The 17,418-nt window shown below is 38.5% G+C and overlaps 1 protein-coding gene across 7 annotated transcripts in view; it reads left to right on the forward strand.

Moving 5' to 3' along the window:
* Positions 1-17,418, forward strand: part of sdk2b (sidekick cell adhesion molecule 2b) — a 565,983-nt gene that overhangs the window by 519,021 nt on the left and 29,544 nt on the right. For all 7 annotated transcript variants that reach the window (XM_072455684.1, XM_072455687.1, XM_072455686.1 and 4 more), the window contains exons 36-42: positions 62-177; positions 548-734; positions 3,422-3,559; positions 4,777-4,986; positions 6,114-6,239; positions 10,273-10,437; positions 11,685-11,825. In XM_072455684.1, the coding sequence (XP_072311785.1) occupies positions 62-177; positions 548-734; positions 3,422-3,559; positions 4,777-4,986; positions 6,114-6,239; positions 10,273-10,437; positions 11,685-11,825 (1,083 nt within the window). The remainder of the gene's footprint in view (positions 1-61; positions 178-547; positions 735-3,421; positions 3,560-4,776; positions 4,987-6,113; positions 6,240-10,272; positions 10,438-11,684; positions 11,826-17,418) is intronic.

The raw sequence follows: 17,418 nt of genomic DNA on the forward strand, positions 1-17,418 counted from the left end.
TGTGGGACAATAAAGGAATATCTTATCTTATCTTATCTTAATTATTTTTCTTCTTCTGTAGTGCCCACCGCCCCGCCCCAAAACGTCGCCATCCAATCCGCCACTGCCACCCAGCTGGACGTGATGTGGGACCCGCCTCCTGTGGACGCCCAGAACGGGGACATTCAAGGCTACAAGGTTCAGCTTAAATTAAAACAATGCATCCGAAACACAAAACACTTGAAATTGAAAACCCAAGACGTTTCACTAAGGAAATATATTGTTTTCCATGAATACCATTAGTGCCCTGTGGGGACTATATTTATTTGTGAATACAATTAAGTGCACATTTTACCTTAAAACATCCGGTCCGCGCTGTTATCCGTAGGGGGCCGTAATAAAAGTCGATTACTTTAAAGCTCGTTTATGGGGAATAGAGCGAAATAGCAGCTCTTTGCCTTTGGGGAGACAGAAATAGGCGAGAGATTTATTGCACAACACGAGTAGCTGCGTAGTCCCATAACATCAGCATTAATATTTATTTACTGCTCGCCGTATCCCTGCGTAGGTTTACTTTTGGGAGTTCCAGCGTGAAAATGAGACGGAGAGATTGCGGACGCTCTTCATGCCGGAGGGAGGGGTCAAACTGAAGAATCTGACGGGATACACCACCTACATGATCAGCGTGGCCCCTTTCAACGCGGCGGGGGACGGGCCGCGCAGCTCGCCCACCAGAGGACGCACGCAGCAAGCGGGTAAATAACTGATAAGCGTACAACTTTTAACTTGTGTTCGTGTTATTTGAAAAATAACTTTTTCCAGCTTTTTAGGATGCGTTCAGGTGTTTATTTGTGCTTGTTTGGTTCTGGTTTGAGCCCAGTTTAATGAGTTGGTCCTGTACGTATTCTAGTTTAGCCCCGACTTTGACTAGTCTAGCTCCGGGTTTAGTCCAAGTTTAATCCAAATTTGAAGTGTGAACTCGCTCTTATTACCGTATTTTCCGGACTATAATTCGCACCTTTTTTCATAGTTTTGGCTGGGGTGCAACTTATACTTATATTTATACTTATATACTATACTCCGTTTTATATGTGATATTATTTGTTATTTTCACACTTGCAACCGCATTTCATACTCCAGTGCAACTTATATATGTTTTTTTCTTCTCTATTATGCATTTTTTGGCTGGTGCGACTTATAGTCCGGAAAATACGATACATATTTTGTATCTGTATCATCGTCCAATACATAAAAAGGCACCCTTTGCTGGATTTTGTGAAGAACTTTCTTGATTTTTACATAAATTATACAAGTTAATATAAATTATGAGATAACACTTTAAAATGAACTACCCTTTTAACAGTCTTTAACAGATAGCCTAACTCATAACCCTAAGCCTTTAATGATGTAGTTTTTTTTTGTTTTTTTTCATGAATTAAGTCTTTGTTCATGCTTTTTTTTAGTCTAATGAAGGCGTAGTTACTATGAATGTATGCCTATATGTTGTTTAAAAAGCTTCAATATTTTGCTATATACAACTGGCATAAGCTTGTTACCAAATACATGAAAAATCAAATCAAACATGATATTTTCATCGTTGTTTTGATTGGTGTTCTTGATTAAAAAAAGAAGGAAATGCAAAAGGATTTGAACACGGAATGAATTAAAATGGCTTGACGATAAACTACGATTAATTACAGTATTTACAGTCTGTATAAAGAGCCAAATGAAGGAATAGCTGGAATTAGGTGGATTTAAATCACATTATTGGCTAGTTTTGATAGCTTTGTGGCTATGTACTGAACAGTTGGACTCTATAACATGAAGAACTTTGGAAATATAATCAAACAAATGCATCAGAGTTCTAAATATTAATGATGCAAGGAAGAGCTGGGAATAAATGAATACGATGCGAGATATACTGTGGTATTTACAACACTACTTCACATTTATGAGCTGAAACCAGTTTGAAAAACCTTGAGAGCTTTAGTGAGAGGCTTCAACTGCAGGGAAAGAATTCGATAGGAAAATGAGGCCAACTGTTGCTGTCGGCGTGCCAAACAACGTTACCCCCTCCACATGGTGCGTAGCTCGCTAATCACCAAAGCGCTCGCTCAAGCTCACGTTATGTTTGATAAATGCACAGAAAAGTAGTTTAGCTTCTGTGAGCGTGCTTTGTTTTGGGTTTTTTGGAGGAAGGAGGCATATGATTTAAGATTGAATGAAGGAAACGGGGAGATTAGAATATTTTATCATCTTAAAAACTGCAGACAAACAGCTATGGAACAGATTAATAATAATAATAATAATAATAACTTTTATTTATATAGCGCTTTTCAGTGACCCAAAGACGCTGAACATAAAAAAAAAAAGGGGGGGTATTTACAGACAGGGGGGGACAACACGTACAGAACACATTAATATACAGATAAAATGAACAAGACAGAAGAAGTAGAGAGAAAAAGATGGGGATGTAACAGGGGGTAGAAGTGTAGGCAATGGGGTAGAGGAGGCTAGGGGTAGGGGAGGTCATAGGCTTGGGTGAAGAGGTATGTTTTTAGGCGGGATTTGAATGTTGTGAGTGAGGGAGAGTGGCGGACAGGTTGGGGGAGGGAGTTCCAGAGTCGGGGTGCTGTTCGGGAGAATGCTCTGTCGCCAAAAGTTTTGAGTCGGGATGTTGGTGCAGTCAGGGTGAGAGAGGAGGAGGATCGGAGAGCTCGGGAGGGGCGGTGGGGGATGAGGAGGTCAGACAGGTAGGGGGGGGGGCAAGGTGGTGAAGAGCTTTGAAGGTGAGGAGGAGTATTTTGATTCTTGATCAATGTGTTTTAACAGAATGTAATGTAAAGTGCTATCATATGTCTGAATTGTCTATTGAAAAAAATAAAATACCTACGAAGGTACAAGAAAAACATGGAAAGCAATACAGTAATGTGCCGTCAGTTCTTGGAATTGAACCCAAAACCTTACTTTCAGACAATACTGTTAAAAACACAAGTCAAGCAGTAATGTTACTGTAACTATTGAACCACTTAGCATTTAAAAATTATGATTTTTCAGATTTTTTAAGATATTTATTGAGTATGTTTATTGGGTAGAATCTCTAACCCTGTATTTTAATGAAACATAAACCTTCAAAATCTAAAATGTTTCTTTTTAAGCGCTTTCTTTCTGATGTCGGTGTATTCCCTTGTTCGTCCAAGAGTGTTCCATTGTAGAAAAAGATTCAGTTGTAGTCATCTGGGCTCTGTTTTTATTTATTTTTTATCTCTGATTTTTTACCCATCAGCAAAAAACCTTTTAAACTTTCTGTTAAATGGAATGCTGTGAAGTTATTTTATTGAAAGTACTCCGACCTGAGCCTGGCCTCTCGGAGTCCATCAAAGCGCTGAAAGCCGAGTTCTTTTGAAAATCTTCCTGACTTTGTTGCGCCCCTGTGCTGTAGCTCCCAGCGCCCCGAGCTTCATCCACTTCAGTGAACTGACCACCACCTCGGTCAACGTGTCCTGGGGAGAGCCCACCTACCCCAACGGCATCATCGAGGGCTACCGTCTGATCTACGAGCCCTCCACACCGGTCGAAGGTACCCCCTAAATGTATTCGTAGGTTTTTAGTTCCTTTTTTTTTTTTTTTTTACAGATCAACAGCGTTTTAATAGCATTTGCTTAAAACACATTTAATCTTTTGAATTTGACATTGGACTAGGCTGGTCATACTATGATTTAGCCAAACTGGTCCTCTATGTGAATGTATTAAAGAATTTAGATGCATTTATGAAACAGGTCAAGGGTTTATGTAAGTGAAAGTGACTGAATCAGAACCAAACCAGAATTATATCAAAAATAAATCTGGTTTGAAATAAATAAGCCAATTTTCAACCATTATAAAGACAAGTCTAAACATAGATTCAATCCCAGAGAGACTCAGACAAACACAGAAAAGACTGTTTAGCAAGCTTTATTACATGGGTTATTTGGCGCTCAGACCCCGGCAGAAGACATCGCGATTATGGGCGCTCCAAAATAGAATTGTAATAGATGTGTCCCCCCGGGGCCTGGAGACTGGTGGTGGTAGATATGAGGAAGAGGGTAGAGAGGATCATGAGGAGGATGTGAGGGATGCAGAGGAGGCGGTGCGGAGGTGGAGGGTCGCAGTACGGTCTGAAGTGGCATGAGGGTTTAAATGGGGCCGGCTGTGCGCTGATTGGGAGCCGAGGAGGTGCGGCGTGCCAACAGGAAGGAGTAACTCGGATGCGTTGATTGCAGCTGGAGAGCGGGTGGCCCTGGCGGAGCAGTGGATGTAGATTGGGTGGAGTTAGATGTTCATGGCTGAATTTACGCAGGCTTCATTAGGTGTATGTCAAGTCTAAACCATGACTATAAAGATCAGACTAGGGACTAAATCTGATGTAAAGAAGCATTCAACCAACAAAATTTGAATTGTTCTTATACATTATTATCATAAAATTGTAATTGTCTTTTTTTTCCAATTCATAATTTCTGTGTCTGAGTGTGAGTCAGGTATTTAAGGAACATGTAAACTCACTAGGGGCAAAACCTGCATCATAATTCTTCAAATTAACCTCACTATCATCATTGTTATTGAAATGTTATATTATTTTACACAATGTAGCCTTTGCAATAGATCAGTGCAGCCCTATCTAATACACCCTTTAAATTCACTCCAAGAAAATTCTTAAATACTTTTTTATACGGATAAAAATGTGATGCCCTGCTTTGTGAAGACCTTCTCTAAATTGTTTTCTTGTTTGTTTGTTTGTTTGTTTGTTTGTTCGTCCAGACTCTTCGGTGGGCTGCGGCGACTGTCTGCACTCGCCGTCCCCTCCAGGAGTCAGTAAGACCGTGACCGTGGACGTGAAGGGGACCGGCCCGCTGTGGCTCAAACTCAGGGACCTGGCCGAGGGGGTCAGCTACAACTTCAGGATCAGGGCCAAAACCTTCATCTACGGCCCTGAGGTGGAGGCCAACATCACCACTGGCCCAGGAGAAGGTACTCTGTTTACTATCATTCGATTAATTGTGTAACTTTTCTGTGAGAGGAAATGTGATAGCTTTGCCTGGACGGTTGCACGGTGTGTGTGGACTAGCAGGTGACACCATCTGGCCACGTTTCAGGTCAGATCTGTGGAGCGGCAACCAGTATGAATGCCTGTTTTATCAAGGACAACATTTTTCCTTTTCTGAATAGTTTTTAAATGGCCTTAAAATCTTGATCTAGATCTGATAAAACCACATGCACACATTTTATTTTATTTATTTTATTTATTTTATTTATTTTATTTATTTTATTTATTTTATTTATTTTATTTATTTTATTTATTTTATTTATTTTATTTATTTTATTTATTTTACAACAACCAATGTACACCTCCATTCTCAGGCCTTAACCAAAACAATGAAACTAGTAGTGCTAATCAGAGTATGCTAATATGAGTAGCATAACCCATTAGCGCCATGAACAATTATGCTAAATATGACTCAGGATACAGTTCACACTTTAGAGTAGCTCAATAGACTTAACTAACAACATACTGCATACTCGTCACTGTAAATAACCAGTTTATGTTGAGCACTTTTTAGATACTACAGACTGGTACGAACACCCCAGAACAGCCGCAGTTTGAGAAATATTCCGACCGACTTAATTATATTACAGTTTACCACTTGCTGATTTATTATCGTGACCCGATTTTAAAGCTTCCTTCTAACACATCCTAATCAAGCAAGCAATTTAAAATCCATTCACTATTCAAACTATTGCCCCCACGATGGTTAAGATGCTTGATTAGTATTAATATTACAAGTCTGTTTATTTCCTTTTGCCAACCATCTGATAAAGGGAAATGATCAATCTCCGGGGGAAAAGTCATAACCTTTTTCAGTCAAATCAATGCATTCTGGGAAGAAGCAGGAATCAGTTTTAACTCCAAGCTCAAACATACAAAAATAAGTCTAAAATTGTCCAAAAATATCACAGTGACTATGTATTATTATTGTATTATTCATTGTAACGCCGAGACAAGTTCCTATGTTTGCGATCCGTGTTCAATGACAATGGCAATAAACCTTTTCTGATTACAAACATGGAATTTCAAACATGTATTCTTGTTGGACCAGGAGCCCCAGGACCTCCCGGAGAGCCGTTCATCACTCGTCACGGTTCAGCCCTGACGATACAGTGGAGCAGTGGAGATCCGGGACGAGCCCCCATCACACGCTACGTCATAGAGGCGCGGCCGTCAGGTGGGTTTACTTTCACACGCGCCACATCAAAACGCATACAAATATGGATTTAATGTGAATTATACCGGGAACTAAACCTGGACAAGGCAGTGACAGCTCCAGGACTAGGAACAGGACCAAACCAAGTCTACACCAGGACGAGTGTAATGTAACTGACCTTTGAGGTGTTCGTACAGTCATAGAAAACCTGGAAAAGTCATGGAAAAATCATAATCCAATTTCCAGGCTCAGGAAAAGTTTTGGAATTGTATAAATATTTAGTGTGAATTATATGGCCTAGAAGTTGAATATGTGAGAAAACTACATTTTCAAACTAAATACTACTTTTACTGTAACTAAATTGAATATTTGCAGTTTGTTCCATGTTTAAAAATCCTTGTAGAGTCAGAATCAGCAAATAAAAACAAATAATAATTAATTATCCGTGTATCCGTGTAATCAAGGCCTAACAAGTAGAAGTTGAATATGTGACAAAACAAAATTTTTCAATCTATACTGTAACTAGATTGAGTATTTGCCATTTGTTCTATGTTTTAAACATCTGTGTAGAGTCTGAATCGGCTAAAAAAAAGAAAGCAAATAATTGATAGAAAATGATGCGTGTATAAGTTATTCAAGGTCATGGAAAGCTGGGAAACAGTTATGAAAAGGTTATTAAAAAAGTGATGGAAAACCTTAAGTTCAAATCTGTGAACCCTGCTTACTATTCTGTCTGTTCTGTTTAACTTGTTATCACGTCAGTATGTCACTTAATACTATTTAGCTTCATGTGTTCATTGGGACTACACGGTGTAAAGGGACACAATTCATAAAAATGTCTAAAATAATAACTGTTTAAAGGTGCCATAAAATGCTTTTTTTCACGTTTCGTAGTCTATCCTAAGTGTATAATTGATAATAATAAGGGTTGTGCAACACCCTTAACATAATAGTTAAGAAATATCACCCATACCTTGGACCCCCTCACAAACCCGGAAATGCGGAAATGGATAGGGGGGATAATGACGCGTGCTTGCCCTTATGACGCGGTCTTGCAGCCACCGCCCGTCAGTTTGGAGATTCGAGGAAAGGAGATAGTCTGTAATATAGCTAAAAACTGCGGGAATCAATCAAAAAAACACTCTGGGTACATATATGAAGCACAAATAGCAATGTAAGAAGGTTAAAAGCTCTGAAAAGTCGATTTTGCATGTTATGGGACCTTTAAATACAATGAATACATTTTTGATGAAGCGAGTATGACAGCAATTCTTCTAGGACCGATTCAACAAATGTAAATGTATTGAAATGCCAACATAAACCTTTGCTTATTTAAAAATATGATGTGTTTTTGTTTTTTTCAAGTTGTTAATGTTTCTTTTATCTGTAGTATAACCTCATGCTTCAAAAAGGTTACTCGAAAAAGCAGAAGCTAATTAACAGGCAAACCATTATAAAAAGGCAAACACAGCAACGACACATTTTGCAAAGGAAAAATTGCAAGTATCGAATAATTACCTTTTCCCATTCTAAAGTGATTAGGGTGATTGACAGATAAAAAAGTCTAATCTTGCTGAGAAATCTTTGGCAGAGTAGTTCAATTGACAAGGCCTGACCCTCCACTTTCATCTTATTAAAGGAGAGCAAAACACGGCCGCTCCCGTCACTTTGATTTTCAAGTTCACTTTTAAACAATAGCATCTCTGTCGGTATTATTTATTGTCGTTCTTCTTTTTCTGCTCTCACCGACGCGCTTAAGGAAAGAGGTGTCATCGGCGGGCGCTTTACCCTCGCTGGAATGTTAATGGCTTATCGATTGTAGCGCGGCAATTGAGACAAATGGCATCGCGTTACGTTTGTGATTGGCAGGACCGGGGTCGGGTTTAAAAGGCTTAAGAATGACATGGTTCACGAGGGAGATGGGATTCAGTACTTAAGGATCGGGCTAATTGAAGAGGTCAAGCTCAGGGATTAACAATGGAAGAGGAAAGCCACAAAGTTACGCAAGTGTGACATGTAAATACAATCAAAAAGCTGTGCAACTAGACATCATACATAGATCTGATAAGGATATGTATCGCTAGATCGCCATTATCCTTTATAAATTAACAGAAATGAAAGACACATTTTGTTCTCGTATTTATTTTTAAATCTTTTATTTAACATTCTGTTCATTGTAAACTGCAATAAGACATATATCATGCAAATCTGAGCTGTTGACCATGTTCTAACATTGTTCCCTCATCAAAAACATACGTGGAGTAGCATTTAGCTTCATTCAGCTAGTTTGATGACAGACAGTCCTCTCCCCTCCGAGCGTCAGAAACACTTAATTCTGAATCTCCTCAATAACTGCCGTTTTTTCGATCTGGGACATGGCTCTGAAAATCTTCTTTGTTAATTTAAAGTCCATAAATCATTGCAAGAATCTGCGTTAGCAAACAGTGTTGATTTTACTCTGCAGCAAAGTTCTATTGTTTTTTGTAAAAACATAATTTTTTTTTTTTTCTAAAACATAAAATGCCAAAGTAAAGGTCAAGAGCATGTTTAAAGACCATTAACAATACAATCAATGCATAATATGTGTCATTTAAAATGGCTTAATAGTACCAACAGGTCCATTAACTTCCTGTTCCAAACTGCAGAACTGTTAAGCTCACTTTTTTTTACTGCATATTTTAAATAAAGTATTATATTACTGTGTCTGGGCCCCCAAGTTCCATTTTTATAAAATTAAATACATTTACTTGAACAGGACCTGAGACGAGGGCAATTTAAAACATTTTTGAATATTCAAATTAATTGTAAGAGGTCAGTTTGGTAAAGGTTGATTTAACATTCACCTGATTTCACGACGATGTCTCATTATTTAAGGCTATTTCCCTACGATTGTGAGCCAGTTGTCTGTTTTTGCATTTCAAAACTACAATATTATGTCCCAAAACCTTATTTTTTTTGTTATTGTTGTTTTAAAATCTGGGTTAGAACAAGGCGTAACCCTCGCAGCACATTTCATCATATGCAAATGGCACTAGCTCACAACTTTTCCAAATCAAATTACTTGTGCTTTTCCAAGTTTCCAAAGTCGGCAGCGGCGGGCATGACAGATGAACTGTTTATGTCGCCATACTCCATTAAAACAGTCAAACTTACATTGATGTTTACAAGCGCCCCTGTGTAATAAATGCACTCTGGCTGGGTTTCCAAAAAGCACAGCGGCAGAACAACTACCATTAGTTCTTTTGAAATATGGCCCAACAAGTATTTATGATGTACATTTGGTGGCGGTGAAATTTACGCGCGCTGTGAAATTGATGAATTGCGTAATATTGCTAAGAATTATGAATTGCAAGTTGCCGTGTGGGGCCTGGGTTTTTATTACACTAACAAACAAACAGCTTGTTAAATCTAAGTATATTTTATTATATAATCCGAAGTGTTACGAAAAAAATAAATACATTTTTTTTTATTTTTGATTAAACATTGAAAAATATCAAGTATTTGTGATCAACGTTTCAGTGTCAGTGTCATCAGTGTCATGCTCTTCAGAAGGTTAAATATAACAACTTTGTGCAGCCCCGTTATTCAATTGCTGTTGTGATTTTGAGCTTTATAAAAATAAATTTAATTGAAAATAATACTGTGATGTTCTTGTGTACTTCTTGTTTAGTCCAGGTTTTCTTTTAGGGTTTAGTCCAAGTTTAAGCCCAATTTTGATGTGCTGTTTGTGCACACGGAGCTTTAATCTTGTCTAAAAGAAGATTGTGTACAATTAAAAATGTAATGCAGATAATGTAGTGCAAATAAAACCATTATATACAACGATCTGCTGCTTACTACAATAAAATGACACTGAATCAGGAAGTCAATGGACCAACTTTCTATCCATTTTGCCTTTTATTCTGAAACAAATGTTAAATACTGTTTATGTGTATGGAATACTAGAACGCATCGGCCTTTTTAATGTCCTGTTTGGACCTGGTTTAGTCCTGGTTTTGCCCTATCATAACCTCGATTTAGTCCTTACCTAAAATATTCCCTTTTTTTTTACCAGACGAAGGGCTTTGGGATATTCTGATTAAGGACATCCCGAGAGAGGCCACTTCCCACACATTCAACATGGACATCCTCAAACAGGGTGTCAGTTACGACTTCAGAGTAATTGGAGTGAATGACTACGGCTACGGCTCGCCCAGTCTGCCCTCCCCCTCCATATCCGGTAAGACTTTCACACTTTAACACCGGCTAAGACAGAGGGTGAACGAAGGAACCAAAACATGTCCTCAAGTCCAGAGTATTTGTACTATTACAGCATGGTATTAGTCAAGAAGTAAAGAGATAGTGGTTAATGTTTGGGTATTGAAGTAATCAGACAAACAAAACATAAGTTACTGTATTTTCCGGACTATAAGTCGCACCAGCTAAAAAATGCATAATAGCGAAGAAAAAAATCATATGCAACTTGGACTGTGTGAAATGCAGTTGCAAGTGTGAAAATAACAAATAATATCACATATAAGTCGAGTATAAGTATGTAAGTATAAATTTAAGTATAAGTCGCACCCCGGCCAAAACTATGAAAAAAGGAGCAACAAGAAAAATCATATATAAGTTGCGCTGGAGTATGAAATGCATTTGCAAGTGTGAAAATAACAAATAATATCACATATAAGTTGCTCTGGAGTATAAGTATATGTATATAAGTATAAATTTAAGTACAAGTCGCACCCCAGACAAAACTATGAAAAAAGTTGCAACTTATAGTCCGGAAAATACGGTAATTATCATACAAACAGAGCTCAACACTATTTGCTTCCAAAAGTAAATAGCCCATTCATTTTTCCCATAGAAATTCTGAAAAAAAAGTTTAATAAAAAGTTTGACAGCCTGTTCGGGACTAAACAGTTGTGGTAACTAATGACAAGATCTATATTTTTATTTAAACTCCCTGAGACCCCTTGTTGGGCGCCTGTGCATCTTGAAGACAGTAAATACAGTATATACACTAAAGTTACTACTCTGCTTTAAGATGTGAAATGTTAATGGTCAGTGTTTTTCAACCAGCGGTAATTGTATTGTATCTGAAGTTTAATTTTCTTTGGAATAAAGAGTATGACTTACCGGTAAATGGTGTCTTTGTTGGATGATTTGATGGACATTTCTATTTTTTAAACAATAACCTCTATAATAGGGATAATAGTATTCATTGCAACTGTATTAAAGGTACAAATACACTTCACGTACACATCACCGAATGAGAGAAAGTGAAATTCAAGACAAAATTGTTGGAAATCAGTTTTTTTCTTTAGAATAAAATTAATCCGGTTGTGAATAGTTCTACATGATCACTAGTAGTATTATTACTGCAAGTTCCTCAATGTAAAGTCATTACTCCAATATGCAAAACTCTATTCTTCAACTTTATTCTACAACTCGCTAATAAGATTGTATTTCTTGTGTTTTAAGCCCAAAAAGTGCCTCCGTTTTACGAGGAGTGGTGGTTCCTGGTTGTCGTGGCGCTGGTCGGGCTCATTTTTATTCTGCTGCTGGTCTTTATCCTCATTATAAGAGGCCAGAGCAAGAAGTACGCCAAGAAGTCAGAGTCAGGTGAGTGAACACTGCGGCATACACAATGAAGCCGAGCGGGTTTATTAGTATTAGACCAGGCCTCAACTTCACTCACGTCCACTCAGGCTCATCACATTGAATTTGGAAATGCATTTTTACTCCTAATCAGGGGTAGGAAAGGAGCTAAGTTGTGTTACTTTTGTAAAAGTTCAGATACAGGAGACAATAATGAACTCAAGTTAAAGTATGATTCATAGTACACTGAAGTAAATGTTTAAAATGTACCCTTAGCTTAGTATAGGTATTTAGTCAATCGATTTCTCCATGTTTTTAGCTAAGACAAAGCAAAATCATAAGGCAGAATGTCACCATGAATGTGTTAAAATGTATTCCTTCAAACCATATAGTAGAGTAGAAAGGACACATACCTGCTCTCAGATGTAATGAAGTAAAAGTAAGAAGTATCCGCTGTAAAATGTACTCTGCGTGGAGTACAGATACCTACAGACAAACAGATTTAAAAACCTTTGAAAAGCACTTTTACTTTTGTACTTCGATCATTTCAGATGGATAAATTCTAGCGCACCACTGCTCTTAATTAGTTGTACATGAGGAGTATGTTTTCCAATTTTCACTACCAGTAAATGCAAAAAAAATACTTAATGTAGCATAATTTTGATTTACATTTTGACACAGATTGACTTATAGAATTATGCTTTTGGTGTTCTGAAATGTCATGTACATCATATATTATACACAATCATCCCCATGTGCACATAAAACAGGGTTACATGTTAATCCAATGTCACCACATACGTTTTTCTCAAATAGTGCATAAAATATTTTACTCCAACGTTCTGACCTTGGTATATTTGCAGGCCCACGAATATCAATACACATGAATCATGGGTAGTGATATATGGCATGTCAGAATTGAAATCTATTTCAATCCGAAGGCATTAAAAAGTTTCTGAAAATGTTATCCAATCACAACCATAACTTTTTTATGTTATGCAACTATTAGACAAACCAGTATTAGCAAAAATTTTACTAGTACAGTTACGTAAGTATAGGGCAAAATATAAATAATTATAAATAAATATATAATTAAACTTTTTTTTTGCCATATATACCACATTGTAAACATTTCATGCTTTTCAAGATATTTTATTTTTTTTTATTTTATTTTGTATTTACTTTATTTATTTTATATTTGGCCACCACCACAACAATCATTCTGCTCAGGAAGTGTTAGTGAAGTTTTGACCATAGACCCTTTTAAATCGGTCATGGGAATCAAATCATCAACCTTCTGGAAAAAGGGTGACTGCTCTACTCTAAAGAAAATCAGTTTTAACTTTTAACATTTTAACATTTGAGAACAAAAGCTTTGCCAACATCACGTTCCTTTTACAATGAAATCAGACGATATTGTTATAGTAAATCGCTGTGCATTATGTCACCTCATTCACAAATGTTTGTTTCTTAGGCAAACGTTCTAAGGCAAGTGTTCTAAGGCAAGCGTTCTAAGGCAAGTGTTCTAAGGCAAGTGTTCTAAGGCAAGTGTTCTTAGACAAGTGTTCTAAGGCAAGTGTTCTAAGGCAAGTGTTCTTAGACAAGTGTTCTAAGGCAAGTGTTCTAAGGCAAGTGTTCTTAGGCAAGTGCTCTAAGGCAAGTGTTCTTAGGCAAGTGTTCTAAGGCAAGTGACCTAAGGCAAGTGTTTTAAGGCAAGTGTTCTAAGGCAAGTGCTCTAAGGCAAGTGTTCTTAGGCAAGTGTTCTTAGGCAAGTGTTCTAAGGCAAGTGACCTAAGGCAAGTGTTTTAAGGCAAGTGTTCTAAGGCAAATGTTCTAAGGTAAGTGTTCTAAGGCAAGTGTTCTTAGGCAAGTGTTCTAAGGCAAGTGTTCTAAGGCAAGCGTTCTAAGGCAAGTGTTCTAAGGCAAGTGTTCTAAGGCAAGCGTTCTTAGGCAAGCGTTCTAAGGCAAGTGTTCTAAGGTAAGTGTTCTAAGGTAAGTGTTCTTAGACAAGTGTTCTAAGGCAAGTGTTCGAAGGCAAGTGGTCTAAGGCAAGTGTTCTTACGCAAGTGTTCTTAGGCAAGTGTTCTAAGGCAAGTGTTTTAAGGCAAGTGTTCTAAGGCAAGTGTTCTAAGGCAAGTGTTCTTAGGCAAGTGTTCTTAGGCAAGTGTTCTAAGGTAAGTGTTCTAAGATAAGTGTTCTTAGGCAAGTGTTCTTAGGCAAGTGTTCTTAGGCAAGTGTTCTTAGGAAAGTGTTCTAAGGCAAGTCTTCTAAGGCAAGTGTTCTTAGGCAAGTGTTCTAAGGCAAGTGTTCTTAGGAAAGTGTTCTAAGGCAATTGTTCTAAGGCAAGTGTTCTTAGGCAAGTGTTCTTAGGCAAGTGTTCTAAGGCAAGTGTTCTTTGGCAAATGTTCTAGGCAAACGTTCTAGGCAAGTGTGCTAAGGCAAGTGTTCTAAGGCAAGTGTTCTAAGGCATGTTTGTTTAAATAAATTAGGTAAGATCACAGGTCCATTTATGTAATTAGACTTCGAACTTCGGTTTAACAATCGAACATCATTCACTTCAAATACGAGTCCGGAAGCTCGTGTTGCCGGGGGTAACTGTTGTTGAAATAAATCCCGGCTTTGACAGTTCGGACTTGAATGGGCCTCATTAAATTGTACAGTCGTTGACACCAGTAGGCATTTCCCCCGAGCTCAGCGGTTCTGTGGCGGCCCGGAGAGGGGGGTCCCCGCGGGTCAGTGCCCATTTTTCGGATGGTCAGAGGAAAACAAGGAGGTCCTCTCATTCACTCACAAAGAGCGCTCTCACTGCCTCCGTCCCCCTTTGGGAATCTGGACAGGACCCTAAACCATCCCGCTGGTGTTCCCGCGTTTGTGCCGTATATTTGTGTAACCGGCAATTGAGCCAACTAGGCATGTACTGCTAAAGGATATTCGACCATATAAACGAGGCCATAAAAGTAAAAATGTTGTTTTCGGAGACTTTCCTGTTTTAAATTCCAGTTATTATTATTTTTGCGTAACGTGGGTCAAGTCCAAGATCTAAACGGGATCTAAACCAAGACTGAACCACGTCTGAAACGGAATGGAAGGTTATCATTTTAACACAGTTCTTAGGCAAGTGTTCTAAGGCAAGTGTTCTTAGGCAAGTGTTCTAAGGCAAGTGTTCTGAGGCAAGTGTTCTAAGGCAAGTGTTCTAAGGCAAGTGTTCTGAGGCAAGTGTTCTAAGGCAAGTATTCTAAGGCAAGTGTTCTGAGGCAAGTGTTCTAAGGCAAGTGTTCTTTGGCAAGTTTTCTTAAGCAAGTGTTCTTAGACAAGTGTTCTTAGGCAAGTGTTCTAAGGCAAGTGTTCTGAGGCAAGTTTTCTTAGGCAAGTGTTCTAACCAGTAAGAATATGACGTGATCCAAGTCACCTTATTCCTGAAGCCCGTCTGGGTGCCGCCATCTTGGATCTATTGTATAAGTGAACATACGACCTCCAGAGAAAATCAGTTCTACACAGACTAAAAAGCTGTTTTCGGGCCGCACAGAGAATCAGTGCATTGTTGACTTGTTGGTCACGTGAACATTGGATATTTTACACAAATCAATCTACTTTATAGCATGTTCTAGCTGTGAGATTGTTCCCTCGTTCTCCATTTAAACCAACGGAGTTCCCACTGGAAGTGCCCATCACGTGGAAAAAGAGGGAAAAGTGGGCGGGGCGGAATAAGATCAATAGGGCAGCAGGGGGTTTGAAGTTAGTGTAAATAATACATTTGACTTAAAAAACAGGACTTGGGCTGTTACTTTTAAGACAAGTCTAACCAGATCCAAGACTGGACTATAGAACTTGTTAAATACTCAAAAGCAAAGACTCAATACTCAATGTCTATGTCAATACCAACATTATAATTAGAGACGTGTCAAAAAATGTGTTTCCTGATTTGCTTGGAGCCAGATCACAATTTTGATTATATCCCAGTAGATTTAGTATCGATATACTGTGTTGCCTTGAAGAGGTTAATAAAGTCATCTGCTTCTTCAGAAAGTTCACACTTCTCTGTGATTGGTTAGATCCACCTGTCACTCCCCCAGAGCTTTACAGAGCCTGATCAATTGGAGAGGGTTTGATTATAAAGCTGCATAAACAGAACATTTGCAAATCACAATATGACGCGTTAGTTTCTTTTAGTTTTCAATCTGGTTATAATGTTTTTTGACAAGTGGTTCCAAAAGTGGGGGTCGCGAGGCATGAGATGTTGTAATTTAAACATTTTGACCCACTGTATTCAATTATATATATTCAAAAACGTTTCTTCTAGGGAAATTGGGTCAGATAGCACAATGGACAACTGAATTAAATACAAATACTTTAAAAGGTTGTTATATAAGGTTATTATACATACCATTATAGACGTCTTTTTCATTTTATTGTGGCGGTCCAGAGTCGATTACACGGTCATTGAGGGGGTCCCGTCCTGAAACGTTAGGGAGCCCCTGCTTGTCTCAACCATAATTTGCCCAGCCAAACACTGAACTTCCCCCCAGCGCTGTCCCCGTTTTGTACATTGTGTTTTTGTAACCGGAGTTTGACCCCTCCGGGCCCCCGTAGCAGCAGCAGCAGCAGCAGCAGCAGCCGCAGCAGCAGCAGCAGCACCAGCCGCAGCAGAGGTCCCGGCCTCGAGCTCTTCTCTCAGACAGTTGTTTTAACCTGTGTGCAGCTTGAGCTCTGCCAAACATTAATCTACTTTACAGCCCCGACTCGCGCCCCGCTCCTGCACTTTATAGGCCCGGACACTTGATCAATATTATGACTGATTCATATCCAATATTCACACAAAGCGCCAGTTCATTTTTTATTGTCAATTTATATTTGGCAAGTAGAATGAATGCATCCAGAGGGCAATATTTTATTCAAGCGGACGTGTGTAGTGTATATTTGGTGTTGTTTGGGGTTTGGGAATTAAGGTAAAACTTCCCGCGATGCATCTTAACCTTACTCATAACTCATTTTAGGTCAGTACAGTCTATTATTGTGCGTGAGTTTTTCGACCAAAGAAGATGAATTTCAAGGTGCGCGATGTAACTTTTCTGGTGAGAGTTTCCTGAAACCAGCGAAAGTTGTTATAAAGCCACTGTAATTGAGTTTTAAACGTCTTGAGCCTTAAGAGTGTGAAAAAACAGTTCATCTTAAACGCATTCTTCGCTTTTCTTACGCCTACGAATCTTAATCGTTCACTATAATTGATTTTTAAACACGTTTTACAACTTTCAGAGGCCAGAGCGGAGTTTTTCCATCATGTGACGCTAATAACAAATAGCATTAGCCTTACTTCCTGTTTGTGGACGGGCGAGGTCTGCTGCGGGGAAACTCTCTGTTGATTCAATAGGAAATGCAACTTTTTCCCTTTTCTGATATGTTTCCAGGCAAATTATGTTTATTTTAATCACAACTAATTCAAGTGGAGTCACAACTGAGTCTTAATGAGTCAGAAAAGTAAACGGATTGTTCTGTAGCATGTTGTTAGCATTCACCCTGCAGCTAACATTCTTGGATAACTACACAAATTTAGGCCGTTTGACCACTACATTCTTCTCCCTGACTTCATTTCTGTATTTGGCTCAATATATATATAGAC

Source organism: Eucyclogobius newberryi, unplaced genomic scaffold (genome assembly GCF_026437365.1).
Source record: "Eucyclogobius newberryi isolate DKJ021-1_F unplaced genomic scaffold, fEucNew1.0.hap1 SCAF_20, whole genome shotgun sequence".
Lineage (NCBI taxonomy): Eukaryota > Metazoa > Chordata > Actinopteri > Gobiiformes > Gobiidae > Eucyclogobius > Eucyclogobius newberryi.